General features: G+C 33.9%; 3 protein-coding genes across 3 annotated transcripts; all 3 read left to right on the top strand.

The window, feature by feature from the left end:
- The first annotated feature begins 2,388 nt into the window (after positions 1-2,388).
- LOC131599598 (chitinase 2-like) lies at positions 2,389-3,616 on the top strand. The gene has a single exon (XM_058871894.1). It carries the CDS (start codon positions 2,454-2,456, stop codon positions 3,351-3,353), a length of 900 nt encoding a protein of 299 aa, XP_058727877.1. The 5' UTR covers positions 2,389-2,453; the 3' UTR covers positions 3,354-3,616.
- A 3,433-nt stretch (positions 3,617-7,049) lies between these two features.
- LOC131599597 (chitinase 2-like) lies at positions 7,050-8,243 on the top strand. The gene has a single exon (XM_058871893.1). It carries the CDS (start codon positions 7,120-7,122, stop codon positions 8,017-8,019), a length of 900 nt encoding a protein of 299 aa, XP_058727876.1. The 5' UTR covers positions 7,050-7,119; the 3' UTR covers positions 8,020-8,243.
- A 6,209-nt stretch (positions 8,244-14,452) lies between these two features.
- Positions 14,453-15,662, top strand: LOC131599596 (chitinase 2-like). The gene has a single exon (XM_058871892.1). The coding sequence runs from the start codon at positions 14,527-14,529 to the stop codon at positions 15,424-15,426; it is 900 nt and encodes a 299-aa protein (XP_058727875.1). The 5' UTR covers positions 14,453-14,526; the 3' UTR covers positions 15,427-15,662.
- Positions 15,663-22,890: the final 7,228 nt, after the last annotated feature.

Here is a 22,890-nt window from a genome sequence, read left to right as displayed (position 1 = left end):
GTGTCCGTTTGAAGATGATGATGATGAACAACAACGTGAAGAAATTAATTCATCATTCACTCACAATTACATAATCAAAATTAACGATATCGTTCCTAGCTACGATTTCGAACCGGTTCGCTCACTCCCTGATTTTTTCCCCAATTTAGTTTCTTCGTTTGAGAGGGAGTTTCTATCCGAGCTGGTTGTGAGAGTTACACAGTCTCCGTCGAGTTCCGAATCTGCGGTTATTCATGGATTGAAGTGCCTTTTACCTTTGTTGATCAATAGACATAGTGTTCATTGGGCTGACGTGTCCCTGCTGTTCAATGTCTTGTTAGTGTTTATTACTGATTCACGATATAAGGTAAGAGAGCAATCTCATTTGTTTCACCGTGATGTCTTGATAAGCTTTCAAAAGTCTTCGCTACTAGCATATGTAAGTGAAGGTGTCCAAATCATACTCGACAGGTTTCCTCTGCTTGCTGGGGGAGCAAATGCAACTGCAAATGCTGGTAAAGAAGCTACAGGATCCCAACAGGTTTTGTACATTCTGGATGCCTTAAAAGAATGCTTTCCTTTGTTGTCACTAACATTCAAAACCAGCATCCTTAAGCACTTCAATAGTTTTCTGATTCTGCATCAGCCCCTAGTCACAAAACGCATAACAAATTGTTTGAATTTCCTCTTTCTAAACCCTGAATCAGAAGTTTCTCCCGAAGCACTACTTGAGGTGTGGTGTTCATTATCGACTCTTTCTACCTCGTCGAATATGATGCCTGGAGATGGAATAACATTTAATGCCTGCTTGCTTGATGCTGGAATAAAGAAAGTATTTTCTCTAAACAGACAAATGTGTGTGATTAAGCTTCCCAGTATCTTTAATGAGCTCAAAGATATTTTAGCATCTGCACATGAAGAGGCCATATTTGCCACTGCAGATGCACTCAAGAACATAATTAATTATTGCAGTGATGAGACCTTGATTAAACAAGGTGTGGATCAGATAACCTTGGATGAATCAGGGAAATCAAGACCAACCATCATTGAGAGAATTTGTGCAATTGTTGAGAGCTTATTTGATTATCATTATTCTGGTGCCTGGGATAGAGTATTTGAAGTTGTTTCAGCTATCTTTCACAAATTAGGAAGTAACTCTCCTTATTTCATGAGAGGTATTCTCAAAAAAAAATTGGAAGATATGCAGAAGCTGTCTGATGAAGATTTTTCCTTTAGGAAACAACTTCGTGTATACCTTGGATCAACTCTTGTTGTAATGGGACCTGAAACATTGTTATCCCTTATACCATTAAATTTGGAAGCTGAAGATTTATTTGTTTCAAATATATGGCTTCTTCCATTTCTAAAACAGTATATTGTTGATGCGAGTCTAAAATATTTCACAGAGGAGATTTTTCCTATGATTGAACGTAGAAGGGAGAAAGTTCAAAAGTTTGAGAAGCCAAATCCACTAGCTGAGTGTAAGACACCGTCAATACCGACACGTCTAGCTGGATCATGTCTGAAATCCAAACAACCCCAAGATGTTTCTGTCTTCTACTATGGTTTTATTTACATTAGTGAAGTTTTTCTATTCATTGTGTGGGATCCAGGAAAGAGTAATGCAGCCACAGAAAATTTAGCATCTAAAGTGTTATTTTACAACCTTGAGGACAAGGTTGTTTTGAAGGGGTTGGCAATGATAGAGAGTATTTAGTTATATTTTTAATATTTTTAGTTTAATTAGAATTATTAATTTAAGGTTTTATATTAGTTGGTATTTTAGTTCAATTGTTATTGAATTGGGTTTCCACTAGTATTTGGGCATTTTAGTTATTGGCCCATTAGTAACATTATATATGTAGTGTCATTGACACATTACAAATCAATCAAAAAGAAATCAAAGTTATCTTTTATTTTAATTTCCTTTACTTTTTAGTGTTCTTCCCCTTTTAGTTAGAAAACCCTAATTTTATAGTCTTATTAGGAATCTTCCTATCAATATTACACGATGTACTAAAATAAATAAAATAATTAATTAGTAATTTTATAATAATTAGTCTATTTTTTAATCAATAATAATTAGTCATTGAATATTACACGTTGTACTAAAATAAATAAACTAATTGACTTTAAATTGTATTATAACTAGTTTTTTTTAACTAAATTATTATTGGTCACTGAATATTACACGATGCACCAAAATAAATAAACTAATTGACTAGTAATTGTATTATAATTAGTCCTTTTTTATACTCAATTATAGTTAGTCATTGAATATTACATTATTGACGTTCTTGCATTTAAGAGAAAAATATTTGTGTTATGTTAGCAGCATGACATCAAGATAGATTTATTTGCACTAATTCATTGGATCCGTAGTGTTATAAAAGGGAAAGAAGAGTTGGTTATTAATTCAAAACACAACACAAAAGCCAACTAAACTCATATCCTCCTCTTTTCAAATTGTAACAATGACTAAATTTATCTTTCGTGAATACATTGGTGTGAAGCCATCCTCAACAAGTTTACGTGATTTTCCAACTGATATCATCAACTCAAATAGATTTGAATTCCAATTCATTTTGGGCTTTGCAAGTGAGGAGTATAACCAAGATGGGAAAGGCAACGGAAATTTCAAAGAAACTTGGGATGTGGAATACTTTGGCCCAGATAAAGTGAAAGAGTTCAAGAAAAATAATCCAAATGTAAAGGTGGTGATAAGCATTGGAGGTCGTGATGTTGAAACTCCATTCTTTCCTGCTGAGGAAACTGTATGGACTAGGCAGGCTGTAAATTCACTCAAAGTGCTCATCGGAAAATACAACAATGAAAGCGGCAACATAATTGATGGCATTGACATTAATTATGAAACTATCAAAACTAGTAATGACTTGTTTGTTAACTGCATAGGAGAAGTTATAACAAAACTCAAGAATGATGGTAACCTAAATATTGATGTGGTGTCCATTGCTCCATCTGAGAAAAACGAATCCCACTACCGTGATTTGTTTTATGCAAACAGCGCCAATATCAATTGGGTTGACTACCAATTCTACAATCAAAAAAATATTGTATCCACGGTTAAGGACTTTGTAGTGATCTTTGACAATCTAATCAAAGGCTACCCTCCTCAGAAAGTCCTTCCCGGAATTAGCACCGACCCGAATGACGCTAAGGATAATAAGATATCACGAGAGACTTTTATTGCCGGCTGCATACAACTCAAAAAACACTCAAAACTCAATGGTGTTTTTCTCTGGAACGCTAATGACTCTGCACATCCCCCTCCTGGTGAGCACGAACCTTTTGTTGTAGAGCATAGCTTGCAGGACCTCCTCACCAAATCAGTTGAGCAGTTACTCGATCGCTAGATGTATCTGGCGAGTAATGAATCTTTCATTTATAGGTCAAGCATCATAAACTATACAATATAGAGCTAGATCCTATGTTCTAAGCTCTATATGATTTAGTCTTTTATATATATATGTTAAATAAGACCTATGTGTGCTACTTATTTCATGTGTGTATTTGTTTTATGTTGTATGTGTGGAGAATTTTACTTTTCTCATGTATTTGTTTTCCTTTTCTTATAAAAATTACATCCTATCTGTAGTTACTATTTTTATTTTATGTTTTAATTTTCTATAAGTATAATTGTTAGGGAATGAATGAATTGAAAAATACTACAACTTTCAAGATTTGGATTAATTATATAATTATTTAATTAGAATATTAATCGAGTTGAAATATAAAATTACATAAATAGTGTAATCAGGAAGATTCAGAAATAATTAAGATTTGATTTACAATAAATAAAATATTTGATAGAATTATTATTTGATTAAAGTAATAAAATATTATACTTTTTTTAAAAGAAATAAAATAAAATAAGTAGGATAATATAAATAGATAAGTGAATTACAATTATGGGAGTACGTGAAATTGTGAAATAAGAATAAGCGGTAGAAACTCTAAGGGGAGCAATTGATAGGTTTGCAAATGCATGAAAATATCAGTTCAGTAAAAAAGATTATCATCCCAACAAAGACCAATGTAAATTACCATTCTTTACTATTATTATGTTTATCTAAGGCGATGATAATGATTTTTTGCTTGAGAAAAAGCGGAAAATAAATTTGATTTTAATTAAAAAATGAAACGGGAGACCGGAATGCAGCTCTCGTCAACCGTTGATACTCACTAAGTCTTCTGTTATATTTATAATGAGAAATATTTTTTTGTAGAAAAATAATTATATTTTAAGGTACCGTCCACTTTCACGTGACTAATACTGAATTTTAGCTCTGTTATGTAACTAACCGCTTTCGCGTGTCCAACATGTTACCGTGCAAAATCCATTTCGGAAAATAACTACTTTTAATCACTCAAAAAATTGCTTGCGGTAGAAAAATTAATTCAAATGCACCGTTCACTTTCACGTGACCACTCATTTTTGTCCTTCATAAAAACAGCAGAGTCCAGATTAAGCCATGAGAAAAAAGTCTATTTAATTCTTACAATTTTAATCAAGTCATGTTAATCTTTTGGTGAATATTGTTATCAAAACGGTTTATTATTACTTTTACTGTGTAACTAGACTCCCATGTATGTTATTCATGCCATATATATAATTTACAAAAGTAAGAAATTATCTCAAGCCACTCCAGTATAACAGAACTAAACCTTCTTAAAAGATCATTAACAACAGAAAAATAACAACTATAATCATTTTTTTTATTTCACGTTCCTTAAATTGTTCTTCTCCTTCTTCGTTTCCTATTCTCATTATCCAGCATCCTCGTTATCCAATATTTTAATGTCAATTAAATAATTCTCCACCCTTAACGACAAAACTGTAACTCCATTATCAACAACAAGATCCTAGAATCCTGAATCATGTGCGAATGGCCCGAAAGCAACAATGCTAGCATTAACAGGAGCTTTAGAATCTGGGCCCAAGAGAGAACTAAGGTCATTATTATTGCCATAGAAAAAGTCGTCGTCTAGGTTTCCAACACGATAGAGATGAAAAAAAGGACGGTAGCGACGAAAGACGGGTGGAGAAGTTTATTACCGGCGAGCTCAGTTCGGGATGAAAGTGATAATAGATGTGGCATAAATAATACACATGGTTGTCTAGTCACGGTTCAAAAGTAGGAAGAAATCAGTTCGAACAAAATATTAATAGAGAGACTAATATGACTCAGTTAAATTTTGTAAGAGATTAAAGATGAATATTTTCTCAGAGATTGCTTTGTGTAAGCAAGATGATATTAAAGAGAGAACCAAGGGTTATTCAACCTTTTTACACAATACAACGGGAAAACAACCCGACAAAAAGGATAAACAAATTACCAACGAAATAAATTACAAAAGAAAAAGCAAAGGATCTTTGCTAAAATCGTAGAAACCAAAGTTGGAGTTCGTAATTTCTTCTAGAACCGTGCATTTCCATACCAAAATCTTTATATTCTATACCGTATTACCGATATCACACCTATCATTTCGAAAGCATATACCGTTACGAAGTAGCCAAATTGACCAAGAAGTAGCAAGTCAAACAAATCCCCATTTTCCTTTTTAAGTTTCTTCACTTTACAAAAAGAGTACCAATCCATAAAATTCTAGTAACACTCTTCCGCCACACCCACCTGTTTACCTATCCAATTAGCTATCTCATTCCAACTATTCCTCACCAATTTACAATGCAAAAAAGAGTGATCCCTACTCTCCAACTCTATATCACAAAAAACACACTTTAAACAATTTAAAGGAAAGACAATACCTCTTGTCTTCTAAAGATCCTTCGTAGGGAGTCTATTCACGAAAAGCCTCCAACCAAAAGCCTTGATTTTGTAAGGAGCCTCTGAATTCCACACTATGCGCAAGACATCATCATGTCTATTCTGGGGGCCGATAGGAGTGTGAAAGGAAGCATAAAATTAATAACAAGATGATACCGAAAAAACTTCGTTCGACTCAGCAGTCCAAAATGCCTTATTATGATTGTCCTCCTCCACGCCGATTCTTCCTAATTTTGAATCAAGAGAAGAAAGAGACACCGGATCCGCCGGATTCCACAATATGTCCCTCATGCCACGATCTCCCTAAAACCGAACAACATCTCGCCATCCCCCCATACTGTCCACCGACACCTTTTTCAAGCAAGATAGCGCATAAAGACCAGGAAACTCCTCACACAACTAAGCAAGATAGCCACCAACACCTTTTTTCTCAGAGATTAATCTAGATTTTGTGAGGGATTTAATTGAGTTTTTTTTATTTAATTTGTTTTCTTTTTCCATATGTGAATTATTTATTTATTTACAATACAGAAAATAATATTTATTATAGGGACTAACATTTGTGATGTACGAAAAACAAACAAAAAAGCAAATAAAATTGTCTTTGGAAAAAAACTCTCACACAAATATCGAATGTGAATTCAATTTTGATGCCCATAGAATGATTAAAGTCCAAATCCTGTAAGAAAATATACAACACAGTTACTACATACCTTGAATTCTTCTTAGGCTTATATTTAGTCGGGTTTTATTAATCAAATCAATATTACACGTTGTACTAAAATAATAAACTACTAATTAATTAGTAATTGTATTATAATTAGTCTTTTTATAATTAAATTATTATTCGTCATAGGATATTACACGATGTACTAAAATAAATAAAATAATTAATTAGTAATTTTATAATAATTAGTCTATTTTTTTAATCAATAATAATTAGTCATTGAATATTACACGTTGTACTAAAATAAATAAACTAATTGACTTTAAATTGTATTATAACTAGTTTTTTTTTTAACTAAATTATTATTGGTCACTGAATATTACACGATGCACCAAAATAAATAAACTAATTGACTAGTAATTGTATTATAATTAGTCCTTTTTTATACTCAATTATAGTTAGTCATTGAATATTACATTATTGACGTTCTTGCATTTAAGAGAAAAATATTTGTGTTATGTTAGCAGCATGACATCAAGATAGATTTATTTGCACTAATTCATTGGATCCGTAGTGTTATAAAAGGGAAAGAAGAGTTGGTTATTAATTCAAAACACAACACAAAAGCCAACTAAACTCATATCCTCCTCTTTTCAAATTGTAACAATGACTAAATTTATCTTTCGTGAATACATTGGTGTGAAGCCATCCTCAACAAGTTTACGTGATTTTCCAACTGATATCATCAACTCAAATAGATTTGAATTCCAATTCATTTTGGGCTTTGCAAGTGAGGAGTATAACCAAGATGGGAAAGGCAACGGAAATTTCAAAGAAACTTGGGATGTGGAATACTTTGGCCCAGATAAAGTGAAAGAGTTCAAGAAAAATAATCCAAATGTAAAGGTGGTGATAAGCATTGGAGGTCGTGATGTTGAAACTCCATTCTTTCCTGCTGAGGAAACTGTATGGACTAGGCAGGCTGTAAATTCACTCAAAGTGCTCATCGGAAAATACAACAATGAAAGCGGCAACATAATTGATGGCATTGACATTAATTATGAAACTATCAAAACTAGTAATGACTTGTTTGTTAACTGCATAGGAGAAGTTATAACAAAACTCAAGAATGATGGTAACCTAAATATTGATGTGGTGTCCATTGCTCCATCTGAGAAAAACGAATCCCACTACCGTGATTTGTTTTATGCAAACAGTGCCAATATCAATTGGGTTGACTACCAATTCTACAATCAAAAAAATATTGTATCCACGGTTAAGGACTTTGTAGTGATCTTTGACAATCTAATCAAAGGCTACCCTCCTCAAAAAGTCCTTCCCGGAATTAGCACCGACCCGAATGACGCTAAGGATAATAAGATATCACGAGAGACTTTTATTGCCGGATGCATACAACTCAAAAAACACTCAAAACTCAATGGTGTTTTTCTCTGGAACGCTAATGACTCTGCACATCCCCCTCCTGGTGAGCACGAACCTTTTGTTGTAGAGCATAGCTTGCAGGACCTCCTCACCAAATCAGTTGAGCAGTTACTCGATCGCTAGATGTATCAGGCGAGTAATGAATCTTTCATTTATAGGTCAAGCATCATAAACTATACAATATAGAGCTAGATCCTATGTTCTAAGCTCTATATGATTTAGTCTTTTTTATATGTATGTTAAATAAGACCTATGTGTGCTACTTATTTCATGTGTGTATTTGTATTATGTTGTATGTGTGGAGAATTTTACTTTTCTCATGTATTTGTTTTCCTTTTCTTATAAAAATTACATCCTATCTGTAGTTACTATTTTTATTTTATGTTTTAATTTTCTATAAGTATAATTGTTAGGGAATGAATGAATTGAAAAATACTACAACTTTCAAGATTTGGATTAATTATATAATTATTTAATTAGAATATTAATCGAGTTGAAATATAAAATTACATAAATAGTGTAATCAGGAAGATTCAGAAATAATTAAGATTTGATTTACAATAAATAAAATATTTGATAGAATTATTATTTGATTAAAGTAATAAAATATTATACTTTTTTTAAATGAAATAAAATAAAATAAGTAGGATAATATAAATAGATAAGTGAATTGCAATTATGGGAGTACGTGAAATTGTGAAATAAGAATAAGCGGTAGAAACTCTAAGGGGAGCAATTGATAGGTTTGCAAATGCATGAAAATATCAGTTCAGTAAAAAAGATTATCATCCCAACAAAGACCAATGTAAATTACCATTCTTTACTATTATTATGTTTATCTAAGGCGATGATAATGATTTTTTGCTTGAGAAAAAGCGGAAAATAAATTTGATTTTAATTAAAAAATGAAACGGGAGACCGGAATGCAGCTCTCGTCAACCGTTGATACTCACTAAGTCTTCTGTTATATTTATAATGAGAAATATTTTTTTGTAGAAAAATAATTATATTTTAAGGTACCGTCCACTTTCACGTGACTAATACTGAATTTTAGCTCTGTTATGTAACTAACCGCTTTCGCGTGTCCAACATGTTACCGTGCAAAATCCATTTCGGAAAATAACTACTTTTAATCACTCAAAAAATTGCTTGCGGTAGAAAAATTAATTCAAATGCACCGTTCACTTTCACGTGACCACTCATTTTTGTCCTTCATAAAAACAGCAGAGTCCAGATTAAGCCATGAGAAAAAAGTCTCTATTTAATTCTTACAATTTTAATCAAGTCATGTTAATCTTTTGGTGAATATTGTTATCAAAACGGTTTATTATTACTTTTATTGTGTAACTAGACTCCCATGTATGTTATTCATGCCATATATATAATTTACAAAAGTAAGAAATTATCTCAAGCCACTCCAGTATAACAGAACTAAACCTTCTTAAAAGATCATTAACAATAGAAAAATAACAACTATAATCATTTTTTTTATTTCACGTTCCTTAAATTGTTCTTCTCCTTCTTCGTTTCCTATTCTCATTATCCAGCATCCTCGTTATCCAATATTTTAATGTCAATTAAATAATTCTCCACACTTAACGACAAAACTGTAACTCCATTATCAACAACAAGATCCTAGAATCCTGAATCATGTGCGAATGGCCCGAAAGCAACAATGCTAGCATTAACAGGAGCTTTAGAATCTGGGCCCAAGAGAGAACTAAGGTCATTATTATTGCCATAGAAAAAGTCGTCGTCTAGGTTTCCAACACGATAGAGATGAAAAAAAGGACGGTAGCGACGAAAGACGGGTGGAGAAGTTTATTACCGGCGAGCTCAGTTCGGGATGAAAGTGATAATAGATGTGGCATAAATAATACACATGGTTGTCTAGTCACGGTTCAAAAGTAGGAAGAAATCAGTTCGAACAAAGTATTAATAGAGAGACTAATATGACTCAGTTAAATTTTGTAAGAGATTAAAGATGAATATTTTCTCAGAGATTGCTTTGTGTAAGCAAGATGATATTAAAGAGAGAACCAAGGGTTATTCAACCTTTTTACACAATACAACGGGAAAACAACCCGACAAAAAGGATAAACAAATTACCAACGAAATAAATTACAAAAGAAAAAGCAAAGGATCTTTGCTAAAATCGTAGAAACCAAAGTTGGAGTTCGTAATTTCTTCTAGAACCGTGCATTTCCATACCAAAATCTTTATATTCTATACCGTATTACCGATATCACACCTATCATTTCGAAAGCATATACCGTTACGAAGTAGCCAAATTGACCAAGAAGTAGCAAGTCAAACAAATCCCCATTTTCCTTTTTAAGTTTCTTCACTTTACAAAAAGAGTACCAATCCATAAAATTCTAGTAACACTCTTCCGCCACACCCACCTGTTTACCTATCCAATTAGCTATCTCATTCCAACTATTCCTCACCAATTTACAATGCAAAAAAGAGTGATCCCTACTCTCCAACTCTATATCACAAAAAACACACTTTAAACAATTTAAAGGAAAGACAATACCTCTTGTCTTCTAAAGATCCTTCGTAGGGAGTCTATTCACGAAAAGCCTTCAACCAAAAGCCTTGATTTTGTAAGGAGCCTCTGAATTCCATACTATGCGCAAGACATCATCATGTCTACTCTGGGGGCCGATAGGAGTGTGAAAGGAAGCATAAAATTAATCACAAGATGATACCGAAAAAACTTCGTTCGACTCAGCAGTCCAAAATGCCTTATTATGATTGTCCTCCTCCACGCCGATTCTTCCTAATTTTGAATCAAGAGAAGAAAGAGACACCGGATCCGCCGGATTCCACAATATGTCCCTCATGCCACGATCTCCCTAAAACCGAACAACATCTCGCCATCCCCCCATACTGTCCACCGACACCTTTTTCAAGCAAGATAGCGCATAAAGACCCGGAAACTCCTCACACAACTAAGCAAGATAGCCACCAACACCTTTTTTCTCAGAGATTAATCTAGATTTTGTGAGGGATTTAATTGAGTTTTTTTTATTTAATTTGTTTTCTTTTTCCATATGTGAATTATTTATTTATTTACAATACAGAAAATAATATTTATTATAGGGACTAACATTTGTGATGTACGAAAAACAAACAAAAAAGCAAATAAAATTGTCTTTGGAAAAAAACTCTCACACAAATATCGAATGTAAATTCAATTTTGATGCCCATAGAATGATTAAAGTCCAAATCCTGTAAGAAAATATACAACACAGTTACTACATACCTTGAATTCTTCTTAGGCTTATATTTAGTCGGGTTTTATTACTCAAATCAATATTACACGTTGTACTAAAATAATAAACTACTAATTAATTAGTAATTGTATTATAATTAGTCTTTTTATAATTAAATTATTATTGGTCATAGGATATTACACGATGTACTAAAATAAATAAAATAATTAATTAGTAATTTTATAATAATTAGTCTATTTTTTTAATCAATAATAATTAGTCATTGAATATTACACGTTGTACTAAAATAAATAAACTAATTGACTTTAAATTGTATTATAACTAGTTTTTTTTAAACTAAATTATTATTGGTCACTGAATATTACACGATGCACCAAAATAAATAAACTAATTGACTAGTAATTGTATTATAATTAGTCCTTTTTTATACTCAATTATAGTTAGTCATTGAATATTACATTATTGACGTTCTTGCATTTAAGAGAAAAATATTTGTGTTATGTTAGCAGCATGACATCAAGATAGATTTATTTTGGAAGATGTTTTGGTTTGTTCTTTGAGTGTGGAAGATAGAGATTCTTTAGAGGTGTGCTTTTCGGAGGAAGAGATTAAAGACGCGGTGTGGAGTTGTGATGGTTCGAAAAGTATGGGTCCGGACGGAATTTCGCTTCTTTTCTTTAAGAAGTGTTGGAGGTTTATTAAAGAAGATGTGATCTCTTGTTTTAATGCTTTTTATTCCGGTTCGGTTATATCTAAGGCCATTGTTTCTTCTTTTCTAACGCTTGTTCCTAAAAAAGACAATCCGTTAGATCTCGACGATTATCGCCCGATTTGTTTGGTGGGAAGCATTTACAAGATGATATCTAAGCTCTTGGCTAGTCGGATTAAGAGGGTTCTCTCTTCAATCATATCGATTAACCAAAGTGCTTTTGTGCCGGGAAGACAAATGCTTGATGGAGTGGTTGTTGCTAATGAAGTTGTGGACTATGCTAGTAAGGAAGGAAAGGAGTGTCTTCTTTTTAAAGTCGACTTTGAAAAAGCTTATGATAACGTAAGTTGGAACTTCCTTAGGTTCATGATGAGGAAAATGGGGTTTGGAGAGTTGTGGTTGCGTTGGATGGAATTGATTATTTTTTCTAGTAAGATGTCGGTTCTTGTTAACGGTAGTCCTACTAAAGAATTTGGAGTGGAGAAGGGGCTAAGGCAAGGAGACCCTATTTCTCCTTTTCTTTTTGTGATTGTAGCGGAAGGTTTAAGGGCTTTGGTTGGTAAGGCGGTGGAAAATGAAGACTTTGTTGGTTTTAATGTTAATGGGAGATGTGAAATAGATATTCTCCAATTTGCGGATGATACTCTATTAATTGGAGACGGGAGTTGGAATCATCTTTGGGCCATGAAAGCGGTTTTGAAAGGCTTCAAAAAGGTCTCGGGTCTAAAAATTAATTTTCATAAAAGCAAGTTGATTGGTATTAACATTAATCCGCATGTTTTGGAAGTTGCTACTAACTTTCTTTTTTGTAGATCGGAAGATAAAGAATTCAAGTTTTTAGGCATTATGGTAGGGATAAATCCGAGAAGGATTTCCTCTTGGAAACCGTTGGTGGATAAAGTGAGGAGGAAGTTGAATTCGTGGAAAGGCCGGTGCCTTAGTTTTGGGGGAAGAATCACTCTTCTAAAAACGGTTTTGAGTAGTATGGCGATTTTCACTCTTTCTTTCTATAAAGCTCCTAAGAAGATTATAGAGGAATTAAATAAATTGCAAAGTAACTTCCTTTGGGGTGGTTCGGAGGGTAATATGAAAATGCACTGGGTTAGTTGGAAGGATTTGTGTCTTCCGGTGGAGAAGGGTGGTCTTGGCTTTAGAAATTTAGAAGACTTCAACAAAGCTCTTCTTTTAAAGTGGAACTGGAGAATTTTTGGGGAGGATAATTCTATTTGGTTTCGGATTTTGAAGGCGCGATATGTAGATGTGAAGTTGAGGGCTTCTTTTTGTTCCATGGTGAAGTATACCGAGCGGTCTTCTTCGATATGGTGGAGGGATATTTCAACTTTGGAGAAGATAACATCTTCGGAGTTTTTTACTAACAATTGTTTTTTTCATGTAGGTAATGGTTGTTCTATTTCCTTTTGGTATGCAAATTGGTTGAAGGAAGGCACTTTAAAAGATCTTTTTCCGGAGTTGTTCAATATCTCTCTATTGAAGGATGCCTCAATTGGAGCAATGGGGGGTTGGATGGACGGTAGTTGGCATTGGAGTGACTTTGGTCTTGCAAATATTGCCCAGCCAGGAAGGGAGCAAGTCGCTGCCCCTACAGTTTCCGCTGCAGCTTCTACTGTTTTCGAAACAGCCCCTATAGGGCCTCTCTTCAGTTCTGCCAGGCCTCTTATCAGTCCAGCCGGTACTGTTAGGGCCGGTAGTGTTATGGCAGCTACGGATACTTCTTTCAGCAGTGCATCCCACTTGGTTTCTCCCATTATGTCTCAGACTGTTTTGCTGGAGAAAATGTTATTGGATATTTCTCCTTGTGAAGGTAAACAAGATTCGGTTTCTTGGGCTAATGAGCTAAACGGAATTTACTCCGTTTCCTCCTGCTGTGCTGGTTTGAGTAAAAGACACTATCCCTTTGGGCCGGAAAACCGGTTTGATTACATTTTCAAAGAGGTGTGGAAGGTGGACGCTCCCCTTAAAGTCATAGCGTTTGGTTGGCGATGCTTCCTAAACAAAGTTCCAACCAAAGATTTACTTGTGAAAAGAGGTATTATCTTAGCATCGGATGATAAGTGTGTTCTTTGTGACGAAACTACCGAAACGTTGGTCCATTCTTTTTTCAATTGCCGTTATGTTGAATCGGTTTGGAAGGAGATGGCCGATTGGATAGGAATGTCTTACAGGTTTTGTGAAGATTTAAAGGAGAACTTTCGGTGTTGGAGCAATTATCTTAGATCGAAGAAGGTTAAAAAAAGGAAGGAGGGTATTTTTTGGCTTGGTATTATTTGGAGCATTTGGCTTCGGAGGAATGATATAGTTTTCAACAACTCTTCGTGGAATTCAAGAGATGTTGTTTGGAGTTGTAAGGCTCTTATTTGGAGGTGGTCGTTTATCGGGAAAATTACGCGTGCCAGTTGTAATTTCTTTGAGTTTAGCAATAAACCGTTGTTGTACTTAAGTTAGGTTGCAATAGGAGTGTAATTTTCTTGGAGTGGTTTCCTTGATTTTGGTGTAATTCTGGTTTCTATAATATATCTGGCTTTTAAAAAAAAATAGATTTATTTGCACTAATTCATTGGATCCGTAGTGTTATAAAAGGGAAAGAAGAGTTGGTTATTAATTCAAAACACAACACAAAAGCCAACTAAACTCATATCCTCCTCTTTTCAAATTGTAACAATGACTAAATTTATCTTTCGTGAATACATTGGTGTGAAGCCATCCTCAACAAGTTTACGTGATTTTCCAACTGATATCATCAACTCAAATAGATTTGAATTCCAATTCATTTTGGGCTTTGCAAGTGAGGAGTATAACCAAGATGGGAAAGGCAACGGAAATTTCAAAGAAACTTGGGATGTGGAATACTTTGGCCCAGATAAAGTGAAAGAGTTCAAGAAAAATAATCCAAATGTAAAGGTGGTGATAAGCATAAGAGGTCGTGATGTTGAAACTCCATTCTTTCCTGCTGAGGAAACTGTATGGACTAGGCAGGCTGTAAATTCACTCAAAGTGCTCATCGGAAAATACAACAATGAAAGCGGCAACATAATTGATGGCATTGACATTAATTATGAAACTATCAAAACTAGTAATGACTTGTTTGTTAACTGCATAGGAGAAGTTATAACAAAACTCAAGAATGATGGTAACCTAAATATTGATGTGGTGTCCATTGCTCCATCTGAGAAAAACGAATCCCACTACCGTGATTTGTTTTATGCAAACAGTGCCAATATCAATTGGGTTGACTACCAATTCTACAATCAAAAAAATATTGTATCCACGGTTAAGGACTTTGTAGTGATCTTTGACAATCTAATCAAAGGCTACCCTCCTCAAAAAGTCCTTCCCGGAATTAGCACCGACCAGAATGACGCTAAGGATAATAAGATATCACGAGAGACTTTTATTGCCGGCTGCATACAACTCAAAAAACACTCAAAACTCAATGGTGTTTTTCTCTGGAACGCTAATGACTCTGCACATCCCCCTCCTGGTGAGCACGAACCTTTTGTTGTAGAGCATAGCTTGCAGGACCTCCTCACCAAATCAGTTGAGCAGTTACTCGATCGCTAGATGTATCTGGCGAGTAATGAATCTTTCATTTATAGGTCAAGCATCATAAACTATACAATATAGAGCTAGATCCTATGTTCTAAGCTCTATATGATTTAGTCTTTTTTATATATATGTTAAATAAGACCTATGTGTGCTACTTATTTCATGTGTGTATTTGTATTATGTTGTATGTGTGGAGAATTTTACTTTTCTCATGTATTTGTTTTCCTTTTCTTATAAAAATTACATCCTATCTGTAGTTACTATTTTTATTTTATGTTTTAATTTTCTATAAGTATAATTGTTAGGGAATGAATGAATTGAAAAATACTACAACTTTCAAGATTTGGATTAATTATATAATTATTTAATTAGAATATTAATCGAGTTGAAATATAAAATTACATAAATAGTGTAATCAGGAAGATTCAGAAATAATTAAGATTTGATTTACAATAAATAAAATATTTGATAGAATTATTATTTGATTAAAGTAATAAAATATTATACTTTTTTTAAATGAAATGAAATAAAATAAGTAGGATAATATAAATAGATAAGTGAATTACAATTATGGGAGTACGTGAAATTGTGAAATAAGAATAAGCGGTAGAAACTCTAAGGGGAGCAATTGATAGGTTTGCAAATGCATGAAAATATCAGTTCAGTAAAAAAGATTATCATCCCAACAAAGACCAATGTAAATTACCATTCTTTACTATTATTATGTTTATCTAAGGCGATGATAATGATTTTTTGCTTGAGAAAAAGCGGAAAATAAATTTGATTTTAATTAAAAAATGAAACGGGAGACCGGAATGCAGCTCTCGTCAACCGTTGATACTCACTAAGTCTTCTGTTATATTTATAATGAGAAATATTTTTTTGTAGAAAAATAATTATATTTTAAGGTACCGTCCACTTTCACGTGACTAATACTGAATTTTAGCTCTGTTATGTAACTAACCGCTTTCGCGTGTCCAACATGTTACCGTGCAAAATCCATTTCGGAAAATAACTACTTTTAATCACTCAAAAAATTGCTTGCGGTAGAAAAATTAATTCAAATGCACCGTTCACTTTCACGTGACCACTCATTTTTGTCCTTCATAAAAACAGTAGAGTCCAGATTAAGCCATGAGAAAAAAGTCTATTTAATTCTTACAATATTAATCAAGTCATGTTAATCTTTTGGTGAATATTGTTATCAAAACGGTTTATTATTACTTTTACTGTGTAACTAGACTCCCATGTATGTTATTCATGCCATATATATAATTTACAAAAGTAAGAAATTATCTCAAGCCACTCCAGTATAACAGAACTAAACCTTCTTAAAAGATCATAAACAACAGAAAAATAACAACTATAATCATTTTTTTATTTCACGTTCCTTAAATTGTTCTTCTCCTTCTTCGTTTTCTATTCTCATTATCCAGCATCCTCGTTATCCAATATTTTAACGTCAATTAAATAATTCTCCACCCTTAACGACAAAACTGTAACTCCATTATCAACAACAAGCTCCTAGAATCCTGAATCATGTGCGAATGGCCCGAAAGCAACAATGCTAGCATTAACAGGAGCTTTAGAATCTGGGCCCAAGAGAGAACTAAGGTCATTATTATTGCCATAGAAAAAGTCGTCGTCTAGGTTTCCAACACGATAGAGATGAAAAAAAGGACGGTAGCGACGAAAGACGGGTGGAGAAGTTTATTACCGGCGAGCTCAGTTCGGGATGAAAGTGATAATAGATGTGGCATAAATAAAACACATGGTTGTCTAGTCACGGTTCAAAAGTAGGAAGAAATCAGTTCGAACAAAATATTAATAGAGAGACTAATATGACTCAGTTAAATTTTGTAAGAGATTAAAGATGAATATTTTCTCAGAGATCGCTTTGTGTAAGCAAGATGATATTAAAGAGAGAACCAAGGGTTATTCAACCTTTTTACACAATACAACGGGAAAACAACCCGACAAAAAGGATAAACAAATTACCAACGAAATAAATTACAAAAGAAAAAGCAAAGGATCTTTGCTAAAATCGTAGAAACCAAAGTTGGAGTTCGTAATTTCTTCTAGAACCGTGCATTTCCATACCAAAATCTTTATATTCTATACCGTATTACCGATATCACACCTATCATTTCGAAAGCATATACCGTTACGAAGTAGCCAAATTGACCAAGAAGTAGCAAGTCAAACAAATCCCCATTTTCCTTTTTAAGTTTCTTCACTTTACAAAAAGAGTACCAATCCATAAAATTCTAGTAACACTCTTCCGCCACACCCACCTGTTTACCTATCCAATTAGCTATCTCATTCCAACTATTCCTCACCAATTTACAATGCAAAAAAGAGTGATCCCTACTCTCCAACTCTATATCACAAAAAACACACTTTAAACAATTTAAAGGAAAGACAATACCTCTTGTCTTCTAAAGATCCTTCGTAGGGAGTCTATTCACGAAAAGCCTCCAACCAAAAGCCTTGATTTTGTAAGGAGCCTCTGAATTCCACACTATGCGCAAGACATCATCATGTCTATTCTGGGGGCCGATAGGAGTGTGAAAGGAAGCATAAAATTAATAACAAGATGATACCGAAAAAACTTCGTTCGACTCAGCAGTCCAAAATGCCTTATTATGATTGTCCTCCTCCACGCCGATTCTTCCTAATTTTGAATCAAGAGAAGAAAGAGACACCGGATCCGCCGGATTCCACAATATGTCCCTCATGCCACGATCTCCCTAAAACCGAACAACATCTCGCCATCCCCCCATACTGTCCACTCGACACCTTTTTCAAGCAAGATAGCGCATAAAGACCCGGAAACTCCTCACACAACTAAGCAAGATAGCCACCAACACCTTTTTTCTCAGAGATTAATCTAGATTTTGTGAGGGATTTAATTGAGTTTTTTTTATTTAATTTGTTTTCTTTTTCCATATGTGAATTATTTATTTATTTACAATACAGAAAATAATATTTATTATAGGGACTAACATTTGTGATGTACGAAAAACAAACAAAAAAGCAAATAAAATTGTCTTTGGAAAAAAACTCTCACACAAATATCGAATGTAAATTCAATTTTGATGCCCATAGAATGATTAAAGTCCAAATCCTGTAAGAAAATATACAACACAGTTACTACATACCTTGAATTCTTCTTAGGCTTATATTTAGTCGGGTTTTATTAATCAAATCAATATTACACGTTGTACTAAAATAATAAACTACTAATTAATTAGTAATTGTATTATAATTAGTCTTTTTATAATTAAATTATTATTAGTCATAGGATATTTGATAGAGAGTATTTAGTTATATTTTTAATATTTTTAGTTTAATTAGAATTATTAATTTAAGGTTTTATATTAGTTGGTATTTTAGTTCAATTGTTATTGAATTGGGTTTCCACTAGTATTTGGGCATTTTAGTTATTGGCCCATTAGTAACATTATATATGTAGTGTCATTGACACATTACAAATCAATCAAATGAATGAAAATGTTATTTTAATTTTAATTTCTCTTAGCTTTTTATTATTGTTCTTCCCCTTTCTTTTACAAACCCTAGTTATAGATTTTGGTAGGATAACTTCCTATCAATTGATGCTTTCATTCATGTACTCAAATCCTCCAATTGATTATCCTTATCACACACCTTCATTTCCATACTACTCCACCATAGACACCACTCCTACCACACCATCCTTTCCATCATTTCCATGGGAACTTTTTACACCTTGTTACATTCATGGATCATCATCACCAAATTTGTATCCAAACCATGGGTATTCACCACATTCACCTAATCATGACTCATATTTATCCTATTCATCATCTCATTATCCATACTACTACAATAATCATCATCAACCACTGCAACCAACAAAAACCTATTACACAATTAGAAAAGATTTTGAGAAGCATTTACAAGTGTCTCATCCTTGTTTTAAGAAAAGATCTAAAAAAAAGTTTCAAAATCCTTTCCAATGCACAATACCTCCGGATCTGTTATCTTTTCCTCTACATACCAAAACCCTTAAAGTCCCATTTTCATTCACGCTAAAAAAAAATCTCATCCATGGCAACTATTTCTCCCAAACATTGCCTCGTCAATTCCCTCATCAGCCTCCACAACAACCCTTTGATCGTAACTCACCCTTTCAACCTCCTCAAAACCCCAATTTTCAACAACCCAGCAGTCCAAATCGTTGGGACAATCAAAATCAATGGAACCCCCATAATGGGTATCCTAACCCTAATCCCAATCAATCATTGTATAATTCGGGCCCGTATTCTCACATTCATACCGCTTCTTTGGTTCCTCCAATTCTGAATTACGAAAGCCAATACGAGAATCCGGTGAAATCCGATTACGGTGTTGGTGGTGATGAAGGTTATGGTGATGTTTTTTCTGGTCTGTCAAGTGACTCAAGTCTCAGCAAAGCTGCAACTGTATGTGATATTTCTCCAGACAAAGATAACTATAATGATGAATCAGATTCGGAAGATAAAGATCTCGTTAAGGATCTTTACAAGAAAGCAGAGCTTGACGAAGGTGACCTCTCTTGTGCTACGGTGAATGATCTTTGCACAAGACGAGTTTCTGATTTAGATGAGGAAACAGAAGAGGATGCAGAAGCAGATCTGAAAGTGCTTCCTATCGATTCAAACACCGAACCTCCCGACAACAATGACCTCACGGTGGATGACTACAACGAAGCACACGAAATCGTGGAGCTCGACTCCGTGGAACTGCTCACGGATCATCTCCATTTCTATGAGATTTGTGGGAAAGGTTTCAAGCGCGACGCCAATCTCCGACTGCACTTGCGAACGCACAGGAACAACTTCAAGACACCTGAAGCTTTGGCGAAACCTTTGAACCACGGAAGCACACATCGCAGTTCGAGGCGGTTCTCGTGTCCGTTTGAAGATGATGATGATGAACAACAACGTGAAGAAATTAATTCATCATTCACTCACAATTACATAATCAAAATTAACGATATCGTTCCTAGCTACGATTTCGAACCGGTTCGCTCACTCCCTGATTTTTTCCCCAATTTAGTTTCTTCGTTTGAGAGGGAGTTTCTATCCGAGCTGGTTGTGAGAGTTACACAGTCTCCGTCGAGTTCCGAATCTGCGGTTATTCATGGATTGAAGTGCCTTTTACCTTTGTTGATCAATAGACATAGTGTTCATTGGGCTGACGTGTCCCTGCTGTTCAATGTCTTGTTAGTGTTTATTACTGATTCACGATATAAGGTAAGAGAGCAATCTCATTTGTTTCACCGTGATGTCTTGATAAGCTTTCAAAAGTCTTCGCTACTAGCATATGTAAGTGAAGGTGTCCAAATCATACTCGACAGGTTTCCTCTGCTTGCTGGGGGAGCAAATGCAACTGCAAATGCTGGTAAAGAAGCTACAGGATCCCAACAGGTTTTGTACATTCTGGATGCCTTAAAAGAATGCTTTCCTTTGTTGTCACTAACATTCAAAACCAGCATCCTTAAGCACTTCAATAGTTTTCTGATTCTGCATCAGCCCCTAGTCACAAAACGCATAACAAATTGTTTGAATTTCCTCTTTCTAAACCCTGAATCAGAAGTTTCTCCCGAAGCACTACTTGAGGTGTGGTGTTCATTATCGACTCTTTCTACCTCGTCGAATATGATGCCTGGAGATGGAATAACATTTAATGCCTGCTTGCTTGATGCTGGAATAAAGAAAGTATTTTCTCTAAACAGACAAATGTGTGTGATTAAGCTTCCCAGTATCTTTAATGAGCTCAAAGATATTTTAGCATCTGCACATGAAGAGGCCATATTTGCCACTGCAGATGCACTCAAGAACATAATTAATTATTGCAGTGATGAGACCTTGATTAAACAAGGTGTGGATCAGATAACCTTGGATGAATCAGGGAAATCAAGACCAACCATCATTGAGAGAATTTGTGCAATTGTTGAGAGCTTATTTGATTATCATTATTCTGGTGCCTGGGATAGAGTATTTGAAGTTGTTTCAGCTATCTTTCACAAATTAGGAAGTAACTCTCCTTATTTCATGAGAGGTATTCTCAAAAAAAAATTGGAAGATATGCAGAAGCTGTCTGATGAAGATTTTTCCTTTAGGAAACAACTTCGTGTATACCTTGGATCAACTCTTGTTGTAATGGGACCTGAAACATTGTTATCCCTTATACCATTAAATTTGGAAGCTGAAGATTTATTTGTTTCAAATATATGGCTTCTTCCATTTCTAAAACAGTATATTGTTGATGCGAGTCTAAAATATTTCACAGAGGAGATTTTTCCTATGATTGAACGTAGAAGGGAGAAAGTTCAAAAGTTTGAGAAGCCAAATCCACTAGCTGAGTGTAAGACACCGTCAATACCGACACGTCTAGCTGGATCATGTCTGAAATCCAAACAACCCCAAGATGTTTCTGTCTTCTACTATGGTTTTATTTACATTAGTGAAGTTTTTCTATTCATTGTGTGGGATCCAGGAAAGAGTAATGCAGCCACAGAAAATTTAGCATCTAAAGTGTTATTTTACAACCTTGAGGACAAGGTTGTTTTGAAGGGGTTGGCAATGATAGAGAGTATTTAGTTATATTTTTAATATTTTTAGTTTAATTAGAATTATTAATTTAAGGTTTTATATTAGTTGGTATTTTAGTTCAATTGTTATTGAATTGGGTTTCCACTAGTATTTGGGCATTTTAGTTATTGGCCCATTAGTAACATTATATATGTAGTGTCATTGACACATTACAAATCAATCAAAAAGAAATCAAAGTTATCTTTTATTTTAATTTCCTTTACTTTTTAGTGTTCTTCCCCTTTTAGTTAGAAAACCCTAATTTTATAGTCTTATTAGGAATCTTCCTATCAATATTACACGATGTACTAAAATAAATAAAATAATTAATTAGTAATTTTATAATAATTAGTCTATTTTTTAATCAATAATAATTAGTCATTGAATATTACACGTTGTACTAAAATAAATAAACTAATTGACTTTAAATTGTATTATAACTAGTTTTTTTTAACTAAATTATTATTGGTCACTGAATATTACACGATGCACCAAAATAAATAAACTAATTGACTAGTAATTGTATTATAATTAGTCCTTTTTTATACTCAATTATAGTTAGTCATTGAATATTACATTATTGACGTTCTTGCATTTAAGAGAAAAATATTTGTGTTATGTTAGCAGCATGACATCAAGATAGATTTATTTGCACTAATTCATTGGATCCGTAGTGTTATAAAAGGGAAAGAAGAGTTGGTTATTAATTCAAAACACAACACAAAAGCCAACTAAACTCATATCCTCCTCTTTTCAAATTGTAACAATGACTAAATTTATCTTTCGTGAATACATTGGTGTGAAGCCATCCTCAACAAGTTTACGTGATTTTCCAACTGATATCATCAACTCAAATAGA

This window comes from Vicia villosa, linkage group LG4 (genome assembly GCF_029867415.1).
Source record: "Vicia villosa cultivar HV-30 ecotype Madison, WI linkage group LG4, Vvil1.0, whole genome shotgun sequence".
Lineage (NCBI taxonomy): Eukaryota > Viridiplantae > Streptophyta > Magnoliopsida > Fabales > Fabaceae > Vicia > Vicia villosa.
This window is presented reverse-complemented; position numbering and strand designations above follow the sequence as displayed.

What these genes read in the sequence shown, in the direction of transcription:
- LOC131599597 (XM_058871893.1), top strand. Translation starts at nt 7,120, where the DNA reads ATGACTAAATTTATCTTTCGTGAATACATTGGTGTGAAGCCATCCTCA.
- LOC131599596 (XM_058871892.1), top strand. Translation starts at nt 14,527, where the DNA reads ATGACTAAATTTATCTTTCGTGAATACATTGGTGTGAAGCCATCCTCA.
- LOC131599598 (XM_058871894.1), top strand. Translation starts at nt 2,454, where the DNA reads ATGACTAAATTTATCTTTCGTGAATACATTGGTGTGAAGCCATCCTCA.